The sequence below is a fragment of the Juglans regia genome, chromosome 13, assembly GCF_001411555.2.
Source record: "Juglans regia cultivar Chandler chromosome 13, Walnut 2.0, whole genome shotgun sequence".
Lineage (NCBI taxonomy): Eukaryota > Viridiplantae > Streptophyta > Magnoliopsida > Fagales > Juglandaceae > Juglans > Juglans regia.
In genome coordinates this window covers 38,098,229-38,125,560 of record NC_049913.1, presented here as the reverse complement: position 1 = coordinate 38,125,560, position 27,332 = coordinate 38,098,229, and the positions used below count along the sequence as shown (strand labels likewise).

At 32.5% G+C, this 27,332-nt stretch overlaps 2 protein-coding genes and 1 long non-coding RNA gene across 7 annotated transcripts; 2 read left to right on the top strand and 1 right to left on the bottom strand.

Moving 5' to 3' along the window:
- Positions 1–5,878: 5,878 nt before the first annotated feature.
- On the bottom strand, positions 5,879–7,892 carry LOC118344301. The gene is made up of 3 exons (XR_004798071.1): positions 7,511–7,892; positions 7,148–7,181; positions 5,879–6,237 (listed from the first exon to the last, which is right to left on the bottom strand). It is a non-coding gene; the product is annotated as an uncharacterized LOC118344301 (long non-coding RNA).
- Positions 7,893–9,468: 1,576 nt separating this feature from the next.
- Positions 9,469–13,117, top strand: LOC109018160 (GDSL esterase/lipase At4g10955-like). Of its 4 annotated transcripts, none has more exons than XM_035684916.1 (4): positions 9,469–9,525; positions 11,110–11,210; positions 11,641–11,703; positions 11,996–13,100. In XM_035684916.1, exons 2-4 carry the CDS (start codon positions 11,149–11,151, stop codon positions 12,957–12,959), a joined length of 1,089 nt encoding a protein of 362 aa, XP_035540809.1. In that variant the 5' UTR covers positions 9,469–9,525; positions 11,110–11,148; the 3' UTR covers positions 12,960–13,100. The 4 variants fall into 4 exon arrangements, with proteins under 4 accessions (XP_035540809.1, XP_035540811.1, XP_035540808.1 ...); XM_035684915.1 differs by having other exon boundaries at positions 9,518–9,593; XM_035684917.1 differs by lacking the exon at positions 9,469–9,525 and adding an exon at positions 9,621–9,639.
- Positions 13,118–19,252: 6,135 nt separating this feature from the next.
- LOC109013204 (GDSL esterase/lipase At4g10955-like) lies at positions 19,253–22,891 on the top strand. 2 transcript variants are annotated; one of them, XM_018995204.2, is made up of 4 exons: positions 19,253–19,341; positions 20,926–21,038; positions 21,479–21,541; positions 21,772–22,891. In XM_018995204.2, the coding sequence occupies exons 2-4, from the start codon at positions 20,977–20,979 to the stop codon at positions 22,733–22,735; spliced, it is 1,089 nt and encodes a 362-aa protein (XP_018850749.2). In that variant the 5' UTR covers positions 19,253–19,341; positions 20,926–20,976; the 3' UTR covers positions 22,736–22,891. The 2 variants fall into 2 exon arrangements, with proteins under 2 accessions (XP_018850749.2, XP_018850752.2); XM_018995207.2 differs by lacking the exon at positions 21,479–21,541.
- The last annotated feature ends 4,441 nt before the right edge of the window (positions 22,892–27,332 follow it).

Sequence of the window (27,332 nt, the reverse complement as noted above, 5' to 3'; positions counted from 1 at the left end):
AGCTTGGTGGCTCTTGAAAGTAACTCAAAGACCAACAATTTAATGTATCATAATTATCTTCGAACTCCATTAATGTTTAATAGGTCAAAATAGCTCGAGAATAAATTTCGTTAGATCTTACGTACAGGCCCAACATAGATTAACACCTCATCTTAGATTTTATCAATTCTGTTCCTTGTTGATAGCATGTAAAGGCTCTATTAAACCATTTGCCCTTCCAAATTCTGACCTGGTACCATCACCAATTTTCCACATGAGGCCTTCCTCAACCAGAGAAATAGATTGAAAAAGACTTCTTCATAAATACGATTCGATTATTTAAATGGTCTTATTAATATTTTTTGGATTAAACCCAATTTTGATAGACCCCAACCTTAGTTTTTAAATAGAGTTTTATATGTTTACCATATTGAGCAAAGAATAATAAAATAAAAACTTTAAAAATATGTATGAAACCATATTAATCATCCATTAAAATTATTTGTAATAGCCTTGTCATTCATTCCACTCCCAAGCACCTCTCTTCTTGTCTCCACTTTGTCCAATTAGGAAGGTACAATATATATATATATTTTTTCTAAAATATGATCGCTAGAAAGGAATATTTTTTAATAAAAAAAACTTAAATATTAGAAATTTGCATGAAAACAAGAATAATAGAAAAAGACAAGTTTTTAAAATAAGGAAATGAGAATATTTATATAATCAAACCCAATTAGAAGTCCAAATACAAATTAATGCAGCACACAAACGCTTATCATGATTTCATGTGGGTGAGTGTATGAGCCTTGTGAGACTCTCCTAATTATGGTTTAATTATGGTGAGCTTTCTGTAATATTGCATGATTTAGGCCTACATGCATATATTTGCACTGACTCCATATATTTTTCATCCGTGAGCTGCTTAATTTAACGTACGTACCGAAGCCCACCCTATCTCTTTATGCTAATTTGTATGTTATTTATCAATTAGCAATGGACACATACAATTTTCACTATATCATGAGCTGCATGGGTGCACGATTCATTTTCTTAAACTTGGCTGATTTATTTATATATATATTTTTAGCAATATTGACGCTAATATTCATTTTTTCAGAAACAGAAATAAACTGTACTTTATAATTTCCTAATCAATGATCTCAAAAAAATTATTGAAAGTTGATTAATCCGATATTATAAATAGATCAATTGTAATGAACTTATAAAATAAATCCCGATTACTGTCTAATAAACTAAATTGCTATATATGTCTATCGGCCAATTAATACGTACCGTGAATACAATTAATATTGATGAAGTAGTGTTGGGTAAAATTAATAGTACTGGTGGAACATGATTTTAATAATGCAATGCGTGTGAGGTCTGTTGGAACAGCGCTGTCATGTTAATGTCAAGGAGCTTTCGGCCAGGCCGTATCGGGAGACAATATATTAATTATAGTGTGGGACGTTCATGTCAACGTACGTAAAGGTGCTTAATTTCCAAGTCGTGCATTGACTTATATATTTGAGCATTGTCACCGAAAATGAGTCTTGAATAAAGATTCCGAATAATATATTTCATTTTTTTTTATTTTTTTAAATTTTTTTACGTATTTTTTTAATCATTATAAATATATTTTAAAAAAAAATAAAAAAATTTACCACATTATTAATAAAACACTTCTTTAATCATTAAGTTAAAAAAAAAAAAGTCATTCGAGATACAAATTTAAGACCCATTTTCGAGACCTAAAGCATTTCTCTATATATTTATAGCAGGTTGTGGGCGTGGAGAAGATCATCAGCAACAGTAATGAGCATGTTTTTTATTAATCATAAATATGATTTAGAAGTTAGAACAGTGGGTTAAGATTAAATGAAATAAAAATTAAAAATCAATAGTTCTATATACAACCGCCGGTGCGGTGCCACGTCAGCCTATTTTTAAATTTTTAAAAAAAAAAAAAAAAGGGGGGGGAAAACGAATGAAATGGCTGAAAGAGAGAGAAACGGGAAAAAAATTAGCCGAAGCTCGTTGTTCATCGCTGAACCCCTAGAGATCCTCGGAAGGATTCCGTCTGTCGTTGTCGCCACCGTGGACTGAAGAGCTGGTTGTTTCGGTCGCCGTCCGTCACATACTCCGGATTTGAGCCGGCGTCGACGTGGGTCTGCTTCTACAGATTTCGCTGTCTGCTTCTTCCACTATATAACGACAAAGTAAGAATTTCCGAAACAATAGTTTTGATTTTCGGTTGTTCTTCACACATTCTGAGCGAAATATATAGAAGAATTGGGAAGCGTCTTCTCGTTTTCACAGGCAACACCGTCTCCATCTTCAGCACCTCCACTGGCTTACAGGTTCGCTTACTGTCACCCTTTCATTTCCTGTGGAATAACAGTGCTCCCCATGAACCGAATTTCTTCTTTTGTAGATTGCATCATTGGAAGGTCATACGGCGCAGGTGACGTCGGTGATTGTGGTGCCGGCATCGAGCCCCGCTTCTAAGATTTTGTGCTACTGCTGGACTGCCTCACTCGATGGCTCGATTTGGCATTGGGATTTTTCGGTGCCGGACTTAATGAAGAAGGTCGATATTAAGATGCCCATTTTCTCCATGGTAAGTTTGATCCCTTGCTTCCCTACGCTTTCGCTGCTAAATTCTGTTCTGTTCTGTTCTTTCCTTCTTCTTTTTTTTTTTTTGTGTGTTTTTTTGTCTTTTTAGCTGCTGTGTGGTTTATGTCGCTAGGTTTATAAGCCAATGAGCGCTAGCTTGAATGGCGCTTCCTTCTCCTATGTGACACTCTCGATGCGTGTAACTCACCAATCGACAAGGTTATATTGGTTTGTAGACCCAAGAGAAGCAACTGCTAGAAAAGGGAAATGAATGACTGAAGGAAAATTTTTGAAGGGATTTCAAGAGAGAGTGGAAAAAAGTCACGTGTAGAAAATAAACGTAATAAGGAAAACTTAAAACCGGATTGAAGAGAGTAGAAAATGCCATGCGTTATGAGTTATTTTTTTTTTAAAGAAAAGTAAAATTTTCGCTTTTAGAGCCAAAATTTTAGTATCTTGAGTAAAATTTTGTTTTAAGATTTTGGGGCTAACTAACTTGAAGCAAATTAATTGGTTTTAGTTTGAGTGATCCATGAAGAAGGTGATCATCAAGGTGCTGTAATGCTTTTGCATATTTTGATTGGTTTCTAGCTTGTATCAATTCGGTCTCTCTTTTTCTTTTATCTCTGCTATAGATAAATGAATAAGTTCTACTATTTATTAGATAGTGGCTAAATATATTAATTATTGGTTTTTTTTTTGAAATATATTAATTACTGTTGAATCTATTACTGTTATTGGAAAAGTTATATCATAAATACTTTTTCTATTCGCTCATGTAATAGGCTGTTGTGTACTAGGTGTGACAATAAATGAATACGCAAATATACTTTTGCTTATACGAATAAAGCGCATATCATCCACTTACAGTAAAAGGGTTAAAACTATTCAGAGTTCATTTAATACCTGAGCATGTGTTCTAACTTTCAGCTTCCATCTTCATTGGACTCGGATGAAATGCCCTGCTAAATGCACAGCACAAAAACAATAATGAAGGGAAGGAATGAGGCCAACTATTTTAGGATCTTTTCCCAAAAATTTGCTAGTGAAATGAAACTGTTCTTTATTGTGTTCTTTTCTTTTTAACAGATTATTGGCAAACAATTGGCATGTAAATTAACAGAACATGAAAAACTTTACGGTGTAGATAGCAAGATTTCCTTATTTTTGTGCATTTTATAGCTTATATCACATTTCACTAACTTGAAAATACAGGTCACATTAACATTTGACCATGAGTATGTCTTGGTAGGAAAAAGACTTAACTACACGAATTTGATAAAATTATTTTCATTTTCAAAGAATAGGAGAGTAAATATGATTAATCTTATAATAAGCAATTTTCAAAAAGGAAATAAAAGAAGGAAAAGAAAAAGAAAAACCCATTCTGAAAATAACTTGAAAAGAGCATAAAAAATGTCAACATTTTCAATCTAGAACCATAATATAAAGTATATACATATTAAACTTCACATCGCCACATGCTCATGAATGAAATAAATATTAAACATTTTATTTGAAATGAGACCTATTGTACCAGTTCATAGATTTTAATGTGGTTGGAGTTATACTAAATATTTGTACAGATAGCAATAAATACTGCGTCTTTCTTTGTTCAACTTGAAAAATATATTTGTAAGACAGAAATTGTTAGGCAAACGAGTTTGAAATGAATAGCCAAATTTGTGCAGAAGGTGGGGGTGAAATCACTGCACAGATTCCATATTAAATGTAACAAGTAATTAACTAATATTCTGTTTTGGAGCAAAATATATAGAAAATGGACTCACATGTAGTTTATATCTGATGCTCACCCTTTTTTGTGTTTTCCTTGATGATATCATTAATTGGTTTTTGAGCAAAGTATATAGATAATGATCTTTGGTTCACCCATGAGTTTCAATCAAACTTGGTGTGGCTGATGCATGCTTGATCAAATAAATTGTGGCCTTTTTGTAAAGCTAAAACAAGCAGACATCAGGCTCACTCCATTCGTCCATCTGTTCATATTACATGAACTGTGACTTTACTGTGCTCAATACTTGAATTTGCTTTCAAGTAAACAAGTTTAGCTTTACTTTAAACAAGCCTTATGATTTTGCTTTCCAAAGCCTGCTTCTTTGTTTCTACCTTTTTGTTCATTATAATTTTTTTTATATCACTTCTCTTTAAACTCCCCAAGTCATCTTGGATTCCAATCAATTCTCTGGTTTTTTAACTAGTTTGATGACAGTCCTACCAGTCCTACAAGGAATTTAAGAAGTGCAAGGAATAATCTTATTTGAAAGTTCTTATATTTTTTTTAAAGTGGAACAAATTATTTGATTGTTTCTAGAGATGAGTACATGGAATTTGAAAAGTTGATCCAAGAAGACTTGCAGGAGGTGGATGACCGTTTGGAAGAAGAGGAGGTGAGGGTTATAAATTATAATTGCTAGCCTTCTAATTTGCAAGAGATCTCTTCACAAATTTATTTGTTGTTGGTCCAGCCTTTTTATGCTTAATGATTTCGTTCCATTTCTTGCAGGGCCTATAGAGAGAAAGTTGAAATGCTGAGGAAGAAGAAATTGGAAATGCAGGTTGCTAAGTTTTTTTATGGTGACAATGACAATGATGAGAATTTTGGAGTTGGTTGGAGAGCTCAACACTTGTGAAAAACATTTTTGCTCGTCACCGAACATAAAACTATAAATTGTAAATATTTTAGTGTCTTTCATAGAGGAGTCAAACTATAAATTATTGTAAATATTTCTTAGTAAAGGTGTAATTTCATGTTTGAATTTAGATGGATGACTCATGCATAGTAGGAGGTGTTTTTTGTTTTAGACAATACCCGAATTTTTATTTTTTATATTTAAGTGGGTGGCTCCTTTAGGTTTCAGCTAAAAAGCAGAGTGTTCAATAGCCTTTGGCAGCTGCGTTGATGTTACCAAGAGAGAGACAGAGAGCATCCCTAGCAAATGAAATTAGTTTTGGGTTCAAGTGCTTGAGTTGCTTAATTTGGAAGAGAGTTTACACAAGAATATTGTGCTGCTGTGTATGAAAGTTGCTGGATGTTTTTTGTTTTCTTGAGCACATGAAGCTATATATGGGTGGTCTTGATTAGAGGAGGATTGAATTATGGCTATTTATAGGTATATGACCGGCTATTCATGTTTACTTTAGACTTATGGTAGTCTTGGAATTTTGGGCATAATCATTCACTTCACAACACCTTTCACTAAATGCTTGCACATGATACAATTATAACTTCAGGGAAAAAATAATATTGGGAGAAAAATTAGAAAAAGTGCAAGGTAGATTTTGCTTTCAAGAAAATTGAATCAATTCCAAGCATTTGAGTACCAGTACTAGTACCAGCACCAACATGGTTACTAGTTTGTGTTCCAACCCTAAGAAGAAAGAGAATCAATTCCAACACCTAGCAGTTACAGTTCACATTTACACCACATAAAAGCAGTACAACACATTTCTGAATTTCAGCAACTCAGAATCCAATGCACATCAAATGGAAATTCATTCCACTACTTTTAATACATCATCCCACGTCTTCCTAGCCTTAGTCTCTCTTAATAAAATGTTCTCTTCTAGCAACTGTAGTATATCTGCCCATGCAAAGAATTTATACCTTTCATCTACCTGCACACAGTATAAACTCCCAATTAACATGATAAAGTATATGCTATGATGTCAATCTCATGAATTAAAGGAAGCAACAGAATTTGGGAAAAAAAAAAAAAAACCTCAAAGTTTACTTCTCTTCCTTTTACCCATGGTTTCCTCAGCAATAAGTTTGAGGTCTAAAAAGCATTTTGCATGCCCCACCTCCCAACTTCTTTTATCATTATATCAAACTCACAGTAAGCTTAATATCCTATGATCTCAACCTCATTTAATATTGATCTAGGTTGGAATATGTTTCAGTTTCAAAATTCTCAAATCATTGTATGAAACTGTAATTAAAATAAAAATTCTTTGTCAGAGAATGAGTAACATTTGATGAAACGAGACTAATAAGAAAACATAACTAAAGAGAGTCTGAAAGCTAGTTAAGATTGAGATTGCATCAAGTTTTACTCTCAATGTTCTAGATTATGAAATTCAGTAAGAGGTGGATTCTTTCTCACTTTCATAAAACTAAAGTCATTCTACGTGACCCCTCATTGCAGAACTGGGTAAGAATCAAATAAAAGCTCTGGAAACCACCACCAGCAATGGAAACTAAAGCCTTTCGTAGTCTTAGAAGAAAAATCCATTTTTCTTCCCCCATATCACATGCATGGGCATCTATATATGCAATGAGCTAGGCGAATCAGAATAATTAACCAGCAGGTTACAATATGAAAGGGTGATTGATCTTATAAAATATTGATGAATTTCTAGTATTATATTCAAGTAGAAAAGAACAATGGTTTCTTAAACAAAACTAAAGTGATCAATATATGCTTATAATTAGTATGTAATACAGCCACTAGCAGCTTTTCCAATACAACAAACTCATCCAAATAAGTAAGAAGTTATATGCATGATCAAACAAGTGCGCGCTTACCCCATTGTAAGGACTCTTTTCCGGCATTCACCACCTAAAGATCAAAATTAATGTACAAATCAATTAAAATCAAAGCATTGATACCAAGATACAAAATCCTAGGGTGGGCAATAAATTTCCATTCAATCAATTGCACAAGATCAGCAATATTCGGGCTAGTTCCTCTATGGGCAGAGGATGGACAAATTTTTTGAGGTTAGGGTTAGGGTTAGGGTTAGGGTTTCGGGTTAGGGTTAGGATTTGAGTTTCAGGTTAGGGTTAGGGTTTTGATGCTCTGTGGGCTTCACATTTCAGATTTGGTGTTTGAAGACGACAGGGCTTCGGAGAAGAGGATTCGAGGAGAAGAAGAGTAGAAGTGCCTACCTGCTCTGAAGGCTTCAGATTTCCCATATGGTGGAGAAGAAGAACCGACTTCGTGGCTCTGGAGGAGAAGACCAAGACGATGTGAATGGGGAGAAGACGGCAGGGTCTGGATCGAGCGAGAGAAAGTGAAATCCGGAACCGGCTTACTCATTTCGACGCTGACCGAAGCAAAGCGAAGGAACGGCTTACTCGTTTCGATGCTGACCGAAGCAGAGTAGAGGAAGAAGAAGGGAATGGGGAGGATGGGAATGCGGAGAAGGGTCTGGATCGAGTGGGAGAAAGTGAAGGAGGGAAATGTGAAAATGCAAAATATGCAGGAAAACGGATTGTCTAATTCAAAATACAAACGACGTCGTCTTGTGCCACGTAGGACACGGTTGCAAGCCGGTTCCCCAAACCGGTTGTAAGTAGCTTTTTCCATTAAAAATTTCTATTGCAATAGCGCTGTCATGTTAATGTCAAGGAGCTTTCGGCTAGGCCGTATCGGGCCGGGTGACAATATATTAATTATAGTGGTCGACGCAGGCCACCTTCTATATATGGGACGTTCATATCAACGTCTATACGTAAAGGTGCTTAATTTCCAAGTCGTGCATTGACTTGGCAGTTTGTGGGCGTGAAGAAGATCATCAGCAACAGTAATGAGCATGCTTTCTACTAAGTTTGAATAAAAGTGATGAAGATGACATGCAATGACTAGAAAAAATCAGCACCAGTATTAATGAGCTTGTTTTCTACGTAGCATCCATATCTTACTTGGGAAAATGTTGGGAATTTATAAGGTTGCGTAAGTAAATTGAATTCATATCAACTCACTGTATAAATAACGCAGAATAATTAATTAGCAACATGTGACGCAGCTGCTTACGCCAAACTAATTTCTGAAACAAACAACTTGACAATAATATATAAATAAAAAATCAAATCACTATAATATTTTTTAATATTGTATATAAATAAAAAATAAAATCACTACAATATATAAATAAAAAATAACATTACTATAATATTTATCACTATTATATATATGAAAATAAAATTATTATAATATTTATCTCTATTATATATAAATAAAAATAAAATCATTATAATATTTATTATTATTATATACAAAAATCAAATAAAATCACTCCAATATTTATTAATATTAAAAAATCACTATAATATTTATTACTAAAAATAAAATCACTATAATATTTATGAGACCCACATATTTTTCAACTATCTATTTAAAATTCAACAACTCAACATACTTCACACATCTAAACAACTCAAAATACTCTCAATAGGACCCACAAACTCACTTCAATCTCTACTCATAACTATTCACAAACATTCTCAATACTTCTCAAGTATTCTCACTACCTAAACGAACCCTAAATCTGATACCATATAGAAAAATGAGAGAGATTGTACTAAAGTGTATTTCCACTGCTTTGAACGTATACACAAATGAGTTTATATACATCACTGGTAAAAATAGAACAACTAACTCACTGCTTTTGTTAGACTATTTATCAAGTATTCAAAATTTAAATACTTGATTTACACAAGATGACTATAACATTTAAAATTCAAATACTTGATTTACAAGATCACCATATCCTACTCTTACGTAATAGAGACCGTTTCAACTAGTCTTGAGTCAATAGTCTTGGTGTCTAGTAATAGTTGGTCTTCAATACGCGTATCTTTATTTTATGATCGATGAATTTTATTTTTTAGCTAGTCAACAAATTTTAGTAAAAAATTGGTAATTAATATTTCTTAATAAGCTGTCAAGTAACTAACAATTTGTTAATTTCTTTTTCAGGGCATAATTCCAAACTTAATTGGAGTATATTCCAATCACGAGGTCAGTCAACTAACAACTTGCAATTTCTTTTTCATCTCGGAGTTGCGTACGACGTTGATGGTTTTTTACCTATTTATAAGAAGAAGACTATTCGCCATTACTCGTGTTATCTTCATCTTCTTCCTCTTCTTTTGCTAATTCCAAACATCCAATAACTTAGGTAATTTTTGTCACTCAGTGCTTTGCGGCCCGACTTGACTAATTCCTGTTGCTCCCTCGAGTTTATTTGTATGATTTTTTTCGATCTTACTGATATATTTATACTTGGTATCGAGTAAGTTATAAGTAATTCTGATTATTTTCATATATGCTGTATATTTTTGTTGTGAAATGGTTCTCTACTTTCACATATAATCTATAGAATGCAATTCCCTTCTCTTGATAGTATTTTTGGGATCTAGTTTCTCTAGAATTTTTGTTCGGATTTTATAGCTGTTTAAATGAATTTCTCGGGTGCCACATATATAACTGTTTAAATGAACTTCTTATTAGACAATATTATATGCTCCATAATAATGTAAGACTCATTTTATGGATCTATCTCTTTCGTTTTAAGTCTTAGAGTTGGAACAAAAATTCTGTCTCATTTGTTTTCACAACTCTTCTCATCTCATGATCATATTATTACAATTTTTTCAAATTTTTACACAAAATAAAATAAATAATTTAACTTTTTCAAATTCTAAAATAAAATAAAATAAATAATTTAACTTTTTCAAACTCTAAAAAAAATAATAATATTAAAAAAAATATTTTAATAATATTTTATTCAACATTTAATTTTAATTTTAACTCATCTCATTTCATCTTGTCAGTAAAAACAAACAAGACAGATCCTATTAGTGAAACACAAAAATGTTCACCTCTCAAAAAAGAGTTTTCTTGCTATATACCTTTTTAAAGAGTTTACTCAACTTCTCTTGTTACATGCAGTACTGGTCTGGCTTGGAAAATATTTTTTCTTGAATTTCAGCTACACATTAATCGTCTATGAGGCTGTAACTAGGAAAATATTCATTGCCACCTCCTTCTATCTTGGTCATAAAAGAATTTCATAAAAATAAATTTTTAAATTGACGAAATTTTATATAGTATGTCAAATTATAAAATTATTTTTATTGTAAAATAGATCTAACGTATCATATAAAATTACATCAATTTATAAGTTTATTTTTATAAAATCACTTCGTAACTATAACATTTCTCTAAAAATAAAAAAAGAAAAAAGAAAAGAAACAACTCGACAAATCCAGAAGAGGAAGAGGGTTTTAAGTAGCAGAGTTGCATATGCATAAGCAAATGAGTGCTACGCTATTTATTGAGCATCAATATAGATTTTTCCTTTGAGAAATAATAATCATAAGGTTGGATAGGATATTGATTTATATTAGAGTCTAGTGGTTTGTACTTGCTTAATTAATGCTTATATATTTTTATCCAGTTTGCCAATCATATTTATCAAACGGACGGTGCTAATATGCCGTCAAGTCAAGTGTGTGTGTGTGGTTGGCCACTTGGCCGTGTTCTCTAGTGTATTTATATTTTCTTTTTCTTTTCTTTTTTCAAATATTTTTAATTGTTTTTACAAAAATATTAATTCAATAACAATTATTTTCTTAACTATTAACATAAATTTTAAAAAATAAATATATAAACGATCAAATTAAAAGAACAAACTCAAACTATATAGTATCATTTTCCTTATTAAATTACGCTGAACATCCATCTTTTGATTCTCTGACAGGATATCAGAAAGAGAGGAAGTTGAGGGACGTTGGGAACAATGGGCTTTAAGGAAGAAATTTTCCACGAGACAGGACCTAAACATCTCACAGCTATGGACTGGTAAGACCATATCCTCAAAGAAAACTGACAACTGAATTTGCCACTAAATTGCTCTTCTTTTTTTTTTTTCTTTTCTTTTTTAGTTTGAGTACTTTTTATCTTTTTAGAGTCAATTGATTCGAGGTTATCCTTATCGCAATGATTAATTGTACGAATTGGCTAAAATGTGAGTCATAATTATTATGAAATTACGATGAAAACATATCATTTATTTATATATTTTTTTAATAAAAAAGACGAAATTTTAATTTTATTGATTATTTTTTTTAATATAAAAAAAAAAAGAATTTGGGATTACAAAAATCTCAAACCATTCCGATCGAGGATAACAAGAAAAGCTAAATATGAAGATAAGTTGGTCTCCAAGTGCTCCCCCACATCTAGGAGGGCCTGGATTAACTTTCTAAGCTCGATCAATATTGAATTTCAGCTTCCCAAAGGGAGGAGGAGACCGACATACAAGTGAAGGCTTGTCAGTCCCACCTGCAGCATTGTAATTTTCAAAACTTTCCAAAGTAGAAACATGCTGTTTAGGTACACTCTTTTACAAACATATCAAAGTAAGTAAGTAATGGTCAGTTCCACCACATGCATCTTATCAGTTTTTGTTGTTATTTGACGTAATTTTCTTGTTTCAACAAGTTGATACGTAGCTTCTTGAAATTCTACAATATTAACGACCGAGCAAACCTTTAGCAGCTGTTTCCACAGGATTAGCATCACCTAGATTTTAAAATACTGCTGGAGAATTCAAATGAACATGCCTAGTTTTAATCTTGTTGCAGGAAAAATACAGATCACCAGAGATCCGTCGTTGCCAGCTTAGTTCAAGGGGTATACTCCTTAGAAAGGGACCGCCAGAGGAGGAACCTTGGTAGGTATCAAGAAGATAATGTTGAACCTTGGTGGACTTCCTTCAATTTCCACCTAGATGAACCTCTCATAGATCATGACAAGTGCATATTCGGTGCTATTTATAAATACAATGGCAAATACGCATCAGCAGATTCAGACGTCCCAGAATATGTTATTGCCTTCCGGGGCACACTCTTCACGCTAGAGACATGGATGAAGGACATCAAGTCAAACATCAATTGCTTACTTAACAAACTTGAAGATAGCAGTCAATTTAAACTTGCCCTAAATTATGTTGAGCGCTTTGTTGAGGCGAATGGAGCTCGAAATGTATGGTTGGCTGGACATTCTTTGGGGTCAGCTGTAGCATTGCTTGTTGGAAAGAAGATGATTCACAAGATGGAATGGTTTCCTAAAGCTTATCTTTTTAATCCTCCATTCATATCTTGCCCCACAGAGCAGCTAGAGGACAAGAAAGTGAAGAAAGGAATCCGCTGTGTACACAATGTGGTCAAGGCAAGCCTCATTGCCTTTGCTCCAAAACTTAGTAAGCCTCGAATGGAGGACCATTTTGCTTTGTTATCCAGCTGGACTCCTCACCTGTTTGTGAACCCAGCTGATATTCTTTGTGCAGAATATATTGCCTACTTCGAACGCAAAGTTGGAGCCGGAAAAACCATGACACTAGCAGAAAATAACAGTACGAGGAATCTAGTCAGTCATGTTGTATTTGGGAAAGATTTAAAAGATGCAACGCATCTCCTTCCTTCGGCACATCTAATTGTTAATGAGAGTCACCCAAACAATAAACCTTCTGGTTCAGATTTGCTTAAGGCTCATACAATTTCCCAGTGGTGGCGTCCTGATGTTCGTTGCCAATCAACTCTGTATTAATATCGTTAGAGAGTGTTATCAATTGTTGACTGGTTTTGTTACTGTTAGTTTGTCAGTTTGTTTGTGAAGAGCTGCTACAGCTCTAACACCTGTCTAAATAGATGTACTAGTCGACTAAGTCGAGTGAATGATATCATCCGATATTCCTTTCTCCTTTGTTGGCAGTTTCTCCATTCTCTCTCCCAACTCCATTTTTGACAAAACCGACTTGGAAAAAGGTTCCCTAGAGAGGAAAGTGGTGGTGAAGTTCTTAATCAAACATGATCATCAATCAGTGCCGCCTGTATTGGCCAGTGTGTAAACAGACCCGAAATATTTCCTGATGATGGAGTATGCCATATTGTGGTAAAAATCAGGACAACACACATATTCCACAACCTAAATGTAGAAACTAGAGAGAATCTCGGCTGAGCTTAATGCCCAGTCCTAATGCAATAATAAAGTGGCTTACAAGTTTATACTTTGCATTCATTGTGTTGTTGCATAAAGCTGCTTTCTTTGATACTTTTCTGGGGAGAGTTTGAATGGTTGGCCTCGCCCTTGCTCTAAAAGATTACCACTATCGTAAGCGTGGAAATCACGACACTTTCGTAATAAGAAAAATAACCATTTCCTTGCTTATGAAAAGCTTTAGAGCTCTTTACACCTAAAGAAAAGCTTAACAACTACTTGTGGCAACTAGACCCCTATTTCATAACCAAAGGAATTTTATAATAGTGACACCCTGTAACACATTAGGTTTCAAAAACTTCAATCATGCCGCTCTAAACTTGTTTATTTCCCAGGTGTCTGTCTTCTTTTTTCAAGAAAGCCTATGCATCTGAATAATATTGGAGCCTGCATACGTGAGTGATCTCTCTGTGTCTCTCAAACTTCAGTCCATAGTCATGAATTTTCTTTTCTGTTTTCTGCATTATTAAGATCATGATATAAGTATAAACAAAACTCTGAGATAATGATAGATTTATCTCAATAACTTCAAACATGCTAAACCCAGAGTACTATTCTTATTTGTTGTTATAAAAAAAAACTATAATATATTATACAACATGTCACATATACAAATGTAAAAATAATGTATTGGTATACACAACTTAGTTCATTGAGTTGTAAATGTGTTCTGTAAAGTTTAAGTCGAAACTGGAACAAAAATTATAAAGATGACAAGTTTACTAGACTTCGTGAAATCAAACTAGTCGAAGTAAAATAATAGTGTTCTGCTACATACAGTCACTTTTGCGTACTCTTTGTGCACTCTACTAATGTGATTGGCCAAATCAATTATTTTATATTAAAAAAAAGTGATAACTAATTAAATTAGTGGAGTACGTAAAGAGTACGTAAAAGTAACTGGACATAGAATTTTTAAAAATTAATAACAACTTTGGATAGTATGAACCTTAGCTTGGTGGCTCTTGAAAGTAACTCAAAGAACAACAATTTAATGTATCATAATTATCGTCGAACTCCATTAATGTTTAATAGGTTAAAATAGCTTGAGAATAAATTTCGTTAGATCTTACGTACAGGCCCAACATAGATTAACACCTCATCTTAGATTTTATCAATTCTGTTTCTTGTTGATAGCATGTAAAGGCTCTATTAAATCATTTGTCCTTCCAAATTCTGACCTGGGTACCATCACCAATTTTCCACATGAGGCCTTCCTTAACCAGAGGAATAGATTGAAAAAGACTTCTTCATAAATACAAAGGCCTTGGACCTAGCCCAGCATGTGAGAGAGATGTGTGAGGAAAATATTTAGCTTTAAGTATTCTACTAAGCTATGAATCAAGATACATTCTCAATCTCTATGTCTGTTTTGTTAAAAGGGCTATATTAAAACTGTGTACGTCTCTAAATCCCAAGTCCTCACAAGATTTTCCTGCACATAAGGTTTCCCATCTTGACCAGTGGATCTTGATATTTGGAATGGAAGATAGTTGGTCAACACAAAGATCTTAAAAGGCTTTGATATAGGAATTTAAGTTTTCAGTTAAGATCTATTCTGCCATGGTACTCAAATAATTCAATTTTTAAGTTTAGTTCTAATTGGAGTTTTGTTTACTTTTAATTACATAATTTAATACTTCAAACCGTACAAATATATAGGAAAATGAGAAAATATATTTACAACCGTAATTTGTGCACCCGTCGTGTAATCATTTTGAAAAAAATAAATAAAATATGAGACCTACATGAAAAAATTAATTTGTCAAAAGTGGATCTCACACTTTTTTAAAGCGATTATGCAGTATTTATGTACTTCACAGTTATATGTAGAATTACTTTAAGGAAATATATATATATATATATTTGACTCGTACACACATATATTTATATTTGGCAAAACAAATCCTTTCTATAAGTGTCAATTTCGAAAAGATGGAGAGCTTTTTGTACACATCCTGTAAAATTGAACAAACATGCTAAACCTAGAGTACTATTCTTACTTTGTTGATATATAAAATAATAATAAAAAAAAAACTATAATATAATATACATGTCACATATACTAATGTAAAAATAATGTATTGGTATACACAACTTAGTTCATTGAGTTGTAAATGTGTTGCTTAAAGTTTAAGTCGAAATTGGAACAAAAATTATAAAGATGACAAGTTTACTAGACTTTGTGAAATCAACCTAGTCGAAGTAAAATAATAGAGTTCTACTACATACAGTTACTTTTATGTATTTTTTGTACATTCTACTAATGTGATTGACCATTGACCAGATCAATTATTTTATATTAAAAAAAAGTGATAGGCCAATTAAATTGGTAAAGTGCATAAAGAGTACACAAAACCTTAATTTTTCCTTTTTCAAGATATTTATATGCAAACTATTCTTTTGAGATTTTATTTTGGACAAACTGGAGAGATGAATTATGATCATGATCGTACCTTAGCAGTTGATGATGGCCCATCACTAACCTAAGACCACCCACCAAAAGAACCTCAAAGCATGTTGATTCTCTCTCACTCTCAAAGCCCAACCCCCAATAATGGGCTTCACTACTCTTTATAGAAAAAAAAATTGATGGGTTTAGTTCCTTGAGAGTATTAAAGTGAAGGGGTCGGAGTCTGTATAGTTGTTGTTATCTCTTTCAATTATTTAAATGGTCTTATTAATATTTTTTGGATTAAACCCAGTTTCGATAGACACCAACCTTAGTTTTTAAATACAGTTTTATATGTTTACCATATTGAGCAAAGAATAATAAAATAAAAACTTTAAAAATATGTATGAAACCATATTAATCTTCCATTAAAATTATTTGTAAAAGTCTTGTCATTCATTCCACTCCCAAGCACCTCTCTTCTTGTCTCCGGTTTGTCCAATTAAGAAAGTACAATATATATATTTTTTCTAAAATATGATCACTAAAAAGGAATATTTAAAAAAAAAAAACTAGAAATTTGCATGAAAACAAGAATAATAGAAAAAGAAAAGTTTTTAAAATAAGGAAATGAGAATATTTATATAATGAAACCCAATTAGAAGTCCAAATACAAATTAATGCAGCACACAAACGCTTATCATGATTTCATGTGGGTGAGTGTATGAGCCTTGTGAGACTCTCCTAATTATGGTTTAATTATGGTGAGCTTTCTGTAATATTGCATGATTTAGGCCTACATGCATATATTTGTGTGAGCTGCTTAATTTAATGTACGTACCCAAGCCCACCCTATATCTTTATGCAAATTTGTATGTTATTTATCAATTAGCAATGGACACATACAATTTTCACTATATCATGAGCTGCATGGGTGCACGATTCATTTTCTTAAACTTGGCTGATTTATTTATATATATATTTTTAGCAATATTGATGCTAATATTCATTTTTTCAGAAACAGAAATAAACTGTACTTTATAATTTCCTGATCAATGATCTCAAAAAAATTATTGAAAGTTGATTAATCCGATATTATAAATAGATCAATTGTACTGAACTTATAAAATAAATCCCGATTCCTGTCTAATAAACTAAATTGCCATATATGTCTATCGGCCAATTAATACGTACTGTGAATACAATTAATATTGATGAAGTAGTGTTGGGTAAAATTAATAGTACTGGTGGAACATGATTTTAATAATGCAATGCGTGTGAGGTCTGTTGCAATAGCGCTGTCATGTTAATGTCAAGGAGCTTTCGGCCAGGCCGTATCGGAAGACAATATATTAATTATAGTGTGGGACGTTCATGTCAACGTACGTAAAGGTGCTTAATTTCCAAGTCGTGCATTGACTTATATATTTGAGCATTGTCACCGAAAATGAGTCTTGAATAAAGATTCCGTATTTTTTTATTTTTTTAAATTTTTTTTACGTATTTTTTTAATCATTATAAATATTTTAAAAAAAAAATAAAAAAATTTACCACATTATTAAAAAAATACTTCTTTAATCACTAAGTTAAAAAAAAAAAAAATCATTCGAGACACAAATTTAAGACTCATTTTCGAGACCTAAAGTATTTCTCTATATATTTATAGCAGGTTGTGGGCGTGGGAGAAGATCATCAGCAACAGTAATGAGCATGTTTTTTATTAATCATAAATATGATTCAGAAGTTAGAACAGTGGGTTAAGATTAAATGAAATAAAAATTAAAAATTTCTATTGCAATAGCGCTGTCATGTTAATGGCAAGGAGCTTTCGGCCAGGCCGAATCGGGCCGGGTGACAATATATTAATTATAGTGGTCGACGCAGGTCACCTTCTATATATGGGACGTTCATATCAACGTCTATACGTAAAGGTGCTTAATTTCCAAGTCGTGCATTGACTTGGCAGTTTGTGGGCGTGAAGAAGATCATCAACAACAGTAATGAGCATGTTTTCTACTAAGTTTGAATAAAAGTGATGAAGATGACATGCAATGACTAGAAAAAATCAGCACCAGTATTAATGAGCTTGTTTTCTACGTAGCATCCATATCTTACTTGGGAAAATGTTAGGAATTTATAAGGTTGCGTAAGTAAATTGAATTCATATCAACTCACTGTATAAATAACGCATAATAATTAATTAGCAACATGTGACGCAGCTGCTTACGCCAAACTAATTTCTGAAACAAACAACTTGACAATAATATATAAATAAAAAATCAAATCACTATAATATTTTTCAATATTGTATATAAATAAAAAATAAAATCACTACAATATATAAATAAAAAATAACATTACTATAATATTTATCACTATTATATATATAAAAATAAAATTATTATAATATTTATTTCTATTATATATAAATAAAAATAAAATCATTATAATATTTATTATTATTATATACAAAAATCAAATAAAATCATTACAATATTTATTAATATTAAAAAATCACTATAATATTTATTACTAAAAATAAAATCACTATAATATTTATGAGACCCACACATTTTTCAACTACCTATCTAAAATTCAACAACTCAACATACTTCATACATCCAAACAACTCAAAATACTCTCAATAGGACCCACAAACTCACTTCAATCTCTACTCATAACTATTCACAAACATTCTCAACACTTCTCAAGTATTCTCACTACCTAAACGAACCCTAAATCTGATACCATATAGAAAAATGAGAGAGATTGTACTAAAGTGTATTTCCACTGCTTTGAACGTATACACAAATGAGTTTATATACATCACTGGTAAAAATAGAACAACTAACTCACTGCTTTTGTTAGACTATTTATCAAGTATTCAAAATTCAAATACTTGATTTACACAAGATGACTATAACATTTAAAATTTAAATACTTGATTTACAAGATCACCATATCCTACTCTTACGTAATAGAGACCGTTTCAACTAGTCTTGAGTCAATAGGCTTGGAGTCTAGTAATAGTTGGTCTTCAATACGCGTATCTTTATTTTATGATCGATGAATTTTATTTTTTAGCTGGTCAACAAATTTTAGTAAAATATTGGTAATTAATATTTCTTAATAAGCTGTCAAGTAACTAACAATTTGTTAATTTCTTTTTCATGGTATAATTTCAAACTTAATTGGAGTATATTCCAATGACGAGGTCAGTCAACTAACAACTTGCAATTTCTTTGATGGTATAATTTCAAACTTAATTGGATTATATTCCAATGACGAGGTCAGTCAACTAACAACTTGCAATTTCTTTTTCATGGTATAATTTCAAACTTAATTGGATTATATTCCAATGACGAGGTCAGTCCAACTAACAACTTGCATCTCGGAGTTGCGTACGACGTACGTGTTTGATGGTTTTGTACCTATTTATAAGAAGAAGACTATTCATCATTACTCGTGTTATCTTTATCTTTATCTTCATCTTCATCCTCCTCTTCTTCTTCTGCAAATTCCAAACATCCAATAACATAGGTAATTTTTGTCACTCAGTGCTTTGCTGCCCGACTTGACTAATTCCTGTTGCTCCCTCGAGTTTATTTGTATGATTTTTTTCGATCTTACTGATATATTTATACTTGGTATCGAGTAAGTTATAAGTAATTCTGATTATTTTCATATATGCTGTATATTTTTGTTGTGAAATGGTTCTCTACTTTCACATATAATCTATAGAATGCAATTCCCTTCTCTTGATAGTATTTTTGGGATCTAGTTTCTCTAGAATTTTTGTTCGGATTTTATAGCTGTTTAAATGAATTTCTCGGGTGCCACATATATGACTGTTTAAATGAACTTCTTATTAGACAATATTATATGCTCCATAATAATGTAAGACTCATTTTATGGATCTATCTCTTTCGTTTTAAGTCTTAGAGTTGGAACAAAAATTCTGTCTCATTTGTTTTCACAACTCTTCTCATCTCATGATCATATTATTACAATTTTTTCAAATTTTTACACAAAATAAAATAAACAATTTAACTTTTTCAAATTCTAATACAAAATAAAATAAACAATTTAATTTTGTCAAACTCTAAAACAAAAATAATATTAAAAAAAATATTTTAATAATATTTTATTCAACATTTAATTTTAATTTTAACTCATCTCATTTCATCTTGTCAGTAAAAACAAACTAGACAAATCCTATTAGTGGAACACAAAAATGTTCACCTCTCAAAAAAGAGTTTTCTTGCTATATACCTTTTTAAAGAGTTTACTCAACTTCTCTTGTTGCATGCAGTACTGGTCTGGCTTGGAAAATATTTTTTCTTGAATTTCAGCTACACATTAATCATCTATGAGGCTGTAACTTGGAAAATATTCATTGCCACCTCCTTCTATCTTGGTCATAAAAGAATTTCATAAAAGTAAATTTTTAAATTGACATAATTTATATAGTATGTCAAATTATAAAATTATTTTTATTGTAAAATAGATCTAACGTATCATATGAAATTACGTGAATTTGTAAGTTTATTTTTATAAAATCACTTCGTAACTATAACATTTCTCTAAAAATAAAAAAAGAAAAAAGAAAAGAAACAACTCGACAAATCCAAAAGAGGAAGAGGGTTTTAAGTGGCAGAGTTGCATATGCATAAACAAATGAGTTCTACGCTATTTATTGAGCATCAATATAGATTTTTCCTTTGAGAAATAATAATCACAAGGTTGGATAGGATATTGATTTATATTAGAGTCTAGTGGTTTGTACTTGCTTAATTAAAACTTATATATTTTTATCCAGTTTGCCAATCATATTTATCAAACGGACGGTGCTAATATGCCGTCAAGTCAAGTGTGTGTGTGTATGGTTGGCCACTTGGCCTTGTTCTCTAGTGTATTTATATTTTCTTTTTATTTTCTTTTTTCAAATATTTTTAATTGTTTTTACAAAAATATTAATTCAATAACAATTATTTTCTTAACTATTAACATAAATTTTAAAAAATAAATATATAAACGATCAAATTAAAAGAAAAAACTCAAACTATATAGTATCATTTTCCTTATTAAATTACGCTGAACATCCATCTTTTGATTCTCTGGCAGATTATTTCAGAGGATATCAGAAAGAGAGGAAGTTGAGGGACGTTGGGAACAATGGGCTTTAAGGAAGAAATTTTTCACGAGACAGGACCTAAACATCTCACAGCTATGGACTGGTAAGACCATATCCTCAAAGAAAACTGAACTGATTTTGCCACTAAATTGCTCTTTTTTTTTTCTTTCTTTTTTTTTTTCCTTTTCTTTTTTAGTTTGAGTACTTTTTATCTTTTTAGAGTCGATTGATTCGAGGTTATCCTTATCGCAATGATTAATTGTATGAATTGGCTAAAATGTGAGTCATAATTATTATGAAATTACGATGAAAACATATCATTTATTTATATATTTTTTTAATAAAATAGACAAAATTCTAATTTTATTGATTATTTTTTTCAATATAAAAAAAAAAAGAATTTGGGATTACAAAAATCTCAAACCATTCCGATTGAGGATAACAAGAAAAGCTAAACATGAAGATAAGTTGGTCTCCAAGTGCTCCCCCACATCTAGGAGGGCCTGGATTAACTTTCTAAGCTCAATCAATATTGAATTTCAGCTTCCCAAAGGGAGGAGGAGACCGACATACAAGTGAAGGCTTGTCAGTCCCACCTGCAGCATTGTAATTTTCAAAACTTTCCAAAGTAGAAACCACATGCATCTTATCAGTCTTTGTTGTTCTTTGACGTAATTTTCTTGTTTCAACAAGTTGATACGTAGCTTCTTGAAATTCTACAATATTAACGACCGAGCAAACCTTTAGCAGCTGTTTCCACAGGATTAGCATCACCTAGATTTTAAAATACTGCTGGAGAATTCAAATGAACATGCCTATTTTTAATCTTGTTGCAGGAAAAATACAGATCACCAGAGATCCGTCGTTGCCAGCTTAGTTCAAGGGGTATACTCCTTAGAAAGGGACCGCCAGAGGAGGAACCTTGGTAGGTATCGAGAAGATAATGTTGAACCTTGGTGGACTTCCTTCAATTTCCACCTAGATGAACCTCTCATAGATCATGACAAGTGCATATTCGGTGCTATTTATAAATACAATGGCAAATACGCATCAGTAGATTCAGACGTCCCAGAATATGTTATTGCCTTCCGGGGCACACTCTTCACGCTAGAGACATGGATGAAGGACATCAAGTCAATCATCAAATGCTTACTTAACAAACTTGAAGATAGCAGTCAATTTAAACTTGCCCTGAATTATGTTGAGCGTTTTGTTGAGGCGAATGGAGCTCGAAATGTATGGTTGGCTGGACATTCTTTGGGGTCAGCTGTAGCATTGCTTGTTGGAAAGAAGATGATTCACAAGATGGAATGGTTTCCTAAAGCTTATCTTTTTAATCCTCCATTCATATCTTGCCCCACAGAGCAGCTAGAGGACAAGAAAGTGAAGAAAGGAATCCGCTGTGTACACAGTGTGGTCAAGGCAAGCCTCATTGCCTTTGCTCCAAAACTTAGTAAGCCTCAAATGGAGGACCATTTGGCTTTGTTATCCAGCTGGACTCCTCACCTGTTTGTGAACCCAGCTGATATTCTTTGTGCAGAATATATTGCCTACTTCGAACGCAAAGTTGGAGCCGGAAAAACCATGACACTAGCAGAAAATAACAGTACGAGAAATCTAGTCAGTCATGTTGTATTTGGGAAAGATTTAAAAGATGCAACGCATCTCCTTCCTTCTGCACATCTAATTGTTAATGAGAGTCACCCAAACAATAAACCTTCTGGTTCAGATTTGCTTGAGGCTCATACAATTTCCCAGTGGTGGCGTCCTGATGTTCGTTGCCAATCAACTCTGTATTAATATCGTTAGAGAGTGTTATCAATTGTTGACTAGTTTTGTTACTGTTAGTTTGTCAGTTTGTTTGTGAAGAGCTGCTACAGCTCTAACACCTGTCTAAATAGATGTACTAGTCAACTAAGTCGAGTGAATGATATCATCCGATATTCCTTTCTTCCATTTCTTTCTCCTTTGTTGGCAGTTTCTCAATTCTCTCTCCCAACTCCATTTTTGACAAAACCGACTTGGAAAAAGGTTCCCCAGAGAGGAAAGTGGTGGTGAAGTTCTTAATCAAACATGATCATCAATCAGTGCCGCCTGTATTGGCGAGTGTGTAAACAGACCCGAAATATTTCCTGATGATGGAGTATGCCATATTGTGGTAAAAATCAGGACAACACACATATTCCACAACCTAAATGTAGAAACTAGAGAGAATCTCGGCTGGGCTGAAATGCCCAGTCCTAATGCAATAATAAAGTGGCTTACAAGTTTATACTTTGCATTCGTTGTGTTGTTGCATAAAGCTGCTTTCTTTGATACTTTTCTAGGGAGAGTTTGAATGGTTGGCCGCGCCCTCGCTCTAAAAGATTACCACTATCGTAAGCGTGGAAATCACGACACTTTCGTAATAAGAAAAATAACCATTTCCTTGCTTATGAAAAGCTTAACAGCTACTTGTGGCAACTAGACTCCTGTTTCATATCCAAAGGAATTTTATAATAAGTGACACCCTGTAACACATTAGGTTTCAAAACTTCAATCATGCCGCTCTTAACTTGTTTATTTCCCAGGTGTCTGTCTTCTTTTTTCAAGAAAGCCTATGCATCTGAATAATATTGGAGCCTGCATACATGAGTGATCTCTCTGTCTCTCAAACTTCAGTCCATAGTCATGAATTTTCTTTTCTGTTTTCTGCATTATTAAGATCATGATATAAGTTTAAACAAAACTATGAGAGAATGATAGATTTATCTCAATAACTTCAAACATGCTACACCTGGAGTACTATTCTTACTTTGTTGTTATAAAAAAAAAAAAAAAATAATATAATATACAACATGTCACATATACTAATGTAAAAATAATGTATTGGTATACACAACTTAGTTCATTGAGTTGTAAATGTGTTCCGTAAAGTTTAAGTCGAAATTGGAACAAAAATTATAAAGATGACAAGTTTACTAGACTTTGTGAAATCAACCTAGTCGACGTAAAATAATAGATTTTTGTTACATACAGTTACTTTTACGTATTTTTTGTGCATTCCACTAACGTGATTGACCAGATCATTTATTTTAAATTAAAAAAAAGTGATAAGCTAATTAAATTAGTGGAGTGCATAAAGAGTACACAAAAATGACTGCAGATAGAACTTTTAAAAATTTAATAACAACTTTGAATAGCATGAAGTTTAGCTTGGTGGCTCAGGAAAGAAACTCAAAGACCTACAATTTAATGTTTCATAATTATCTTCAACCCCAGTGTTTAATTGGTCAAAATAGCTTGAGAATAAATTTCATAAGATCTTAAAGGCCCAACATAGATTAACACCTCATCTTAGATTTGATCAATTCTATTCCTTGTTGATAGCATGTAAAGGCTCTATTCAACTATTTGTCCTTCCAAATTCTAACCTGAGTACTATCACCAATTTTCCACATGAGGCCTTCCTCAACCAGAGGAATAGATTGAAAAAGACTTCTCCATAAATACGAAGGCCTTGGACCTAGCCCAGCATGTGAGAGAGATGTGTGAGAGAAATATTTAGCTTTAAGTATTCTACTAAGTAATAAATCAAGATACATTCTCAATCTCTATGCCTGTTTTGCTAAAAGGGCTATATTAAAACTATGTCAATCTCTAAATCCCAAGTCTCCACAAGATTTTCCTGCACATAAGGGTTCCCATCTTGACCAGTGGATCTTGATATTTGAAATGGAAGATAGTTGGTCAACACAGAGATCTTAAAGGCTTTGATATAGGAATTTAAGTTTTCAGTTAAGATCTATTCTGCCATGATACTCAAATAATTCAATTTTTAAGTTTAGTTCTAATTCTAGTTTTGTTTACTTTTAATTACATAATTTAATACTTCAAACCGTACAAATATATAGGGAAATATATATATATATCTAACTCGTACACACACATATATTTATATTTGGCAAAAAAAATCCTTTCTATAAGTGTCAATTTCGAAAAGATAAGAGAGCTTTTTGTACTCATCAAGTAAAATTGAACAAACTAAAATCTTAACCTTTTTTTTTTTAAGATATTTATATGCAAACTATTCTTTTGAGATTTTATTTTGGACAAGCTGGAGAGATGAGTTATGATCATGATCGTACCTTAGCAGTTGATGATGGCCCATCACTAACCTAAGACCACCCACCAAAAGAACCTCAAAGCATGTTGCTTCTCTCTCACTCTCAAAGCCCAACCCCCAATAATGGGCTTCACTACACTTTATAGAAAAAAATTGATGGGTTTAGTTCCTTGAGAGTATTGAAGTTAAGGGGTAGGAGGCCCATATAGTTGTTGTTATCTCTTTCAATTATTTAAATGGTCTTATTAATATTTTCTGGATTAAACCCAATTTTGATAGACGCCAACCTTAGTTTTTAAATAGAGTTTTATATGTTTACCATATTGAGCAAAGAATAATAAAATAAAAACTTTAAAAATATGTATGAAACCATATTAATCTTCTATTAAAATTATTTGTAATAGTCTTGTCTTTCATTCCACTCTCAAGCACATCTCTTCTGGTCTCCACTTTGTTCAATTAGGAAAGTACAATATATATATATTTAAAAATATGACCGCTAAAAAGGGATTTTTTAAAAAAAAATTAAATATTAGAAATTTGAAAACAAGAATAATAGAAAAAGAAAAAAAAATTATATTTTAAAAGAAGGAATTGAGAATATTTATATAATTAATCAAACTATTATCCTCGAGGCTTTCAAATGGTATAGTCAAACCCAATTAGAAGATCAAATACAAATGCGCACACAAACGCTTATCATGATTTCTTGTGGGTGAGTGTATGAACCTTGTGAGACTCTCCTAATTATAGTTTAATTATGGTGAGCTTTCTGTAATATTGCATGATTTAGGCCTACATGCATATATTTGCAACTGACTCTCCATATATTTTTCATCTGTGAGCGCTGCTTCATTAATTCAACGTACGTACCCAAGCCCATGCACCCTATCTCTTTATGCTAATTTGTATGTTATTTATCAATTAGCAATGGACACATACAATTTTCACTACATCATGAGCTGCCATCACAGTTGAGTTTAAACCAGCCCGCAGGAGGTCTCTGCCAGGCCACCAATTGATGCCAACGGAACCGCTGGACTGGAAGGTCTAATTGTATTTAACTGACCACTATACTCGAGTACTAGCACTATCTTGCACCCCTTTCATTCTAGCTTTACATCTTCTCATCCAAAGTTGCCAAGAAATCAAGCACGGTAATAACCCAGTAAGGATGCCTTTAACAGAAGCCTTTTTAGCACAACGGAACCACACCAATAATCTAGCTTTCCATTGCATCTGGCGCATACAAGGAGCTCCCAACAAAGTGCTCGCAAACTCCCAGACCTTCGTCGCCACTTCACCACTGTACAAAATATGATCAAGACTCTCACCAGATTTCCGAACACAACAGTCACAAGCCGAAGCAAGTGCAACCCATTGAGTTGTAAATGCCAAAAATAATTAATGTATTGGTATACACAACTTAGTTCATTGAGTTGTAAATGTGTTCCGTAAAGTTTAAGTCGAAATTGGAACAAAAATTATAACGATGACAAGTTTATTAGACTTCGTGAAATCAACCTAATGCAATTGGTCAAATCAGTTATTTTATATTAAAAAAAAGTGACACAGCCAATCAAATTAATATAATTGCATAAAGAGTTCACAAAAATGACTGCACATAAAATTTTTAAAAATTAATAACAACTTTAGATAGTATGAAGCTTAGCTTGGTGGCTCTTGAAAGTAACTCAAAAGACCAACAATTTAATGTTTCATAATTATCTTCGAACTCCATTAATGTTTAATAGGTCAAAATGGCTTGAGAATAAATTTCGTTAGATCTTACGTACAGGCCCAACATAGATTAGCACCTCATTGAAGATTGCAAAATTTAAAATAAAAAATATTATTATCTTAAAAAATATATTTAAAATACAAAGTAGATTATTACAAGATTCATCTACATATAACTAGGTGGATAGCACTCGCATCTATGAAAAATGTACTTTTAGAGATCAGGGGCCCGGTGGAAGGAATATAACATTAATTTTGGTAGGGTGGCCGCTTTGAGAACTCATCAAAACTATATATTCTTATTGCAGATTAATCTACCTCTATAGCATCCTGCATATGCAAAAGAGAAAAGAGGCTGTGCCAAAAGTAAGGGAATCTGAACTAGTTTGAACGCAATGAAAGAATATCAAGGAAAAAGATCATGAAAATGACAAAAGGCTAGAAACTGTGCAAGTAGCCTAGTTCTCCATGGATATTCCCCATAGGCCAGAAATGAAGGCCAAGGGAAGCAAGAAAAAACAAGGCCGGCATAGTTATTCCTTGTTACAGATC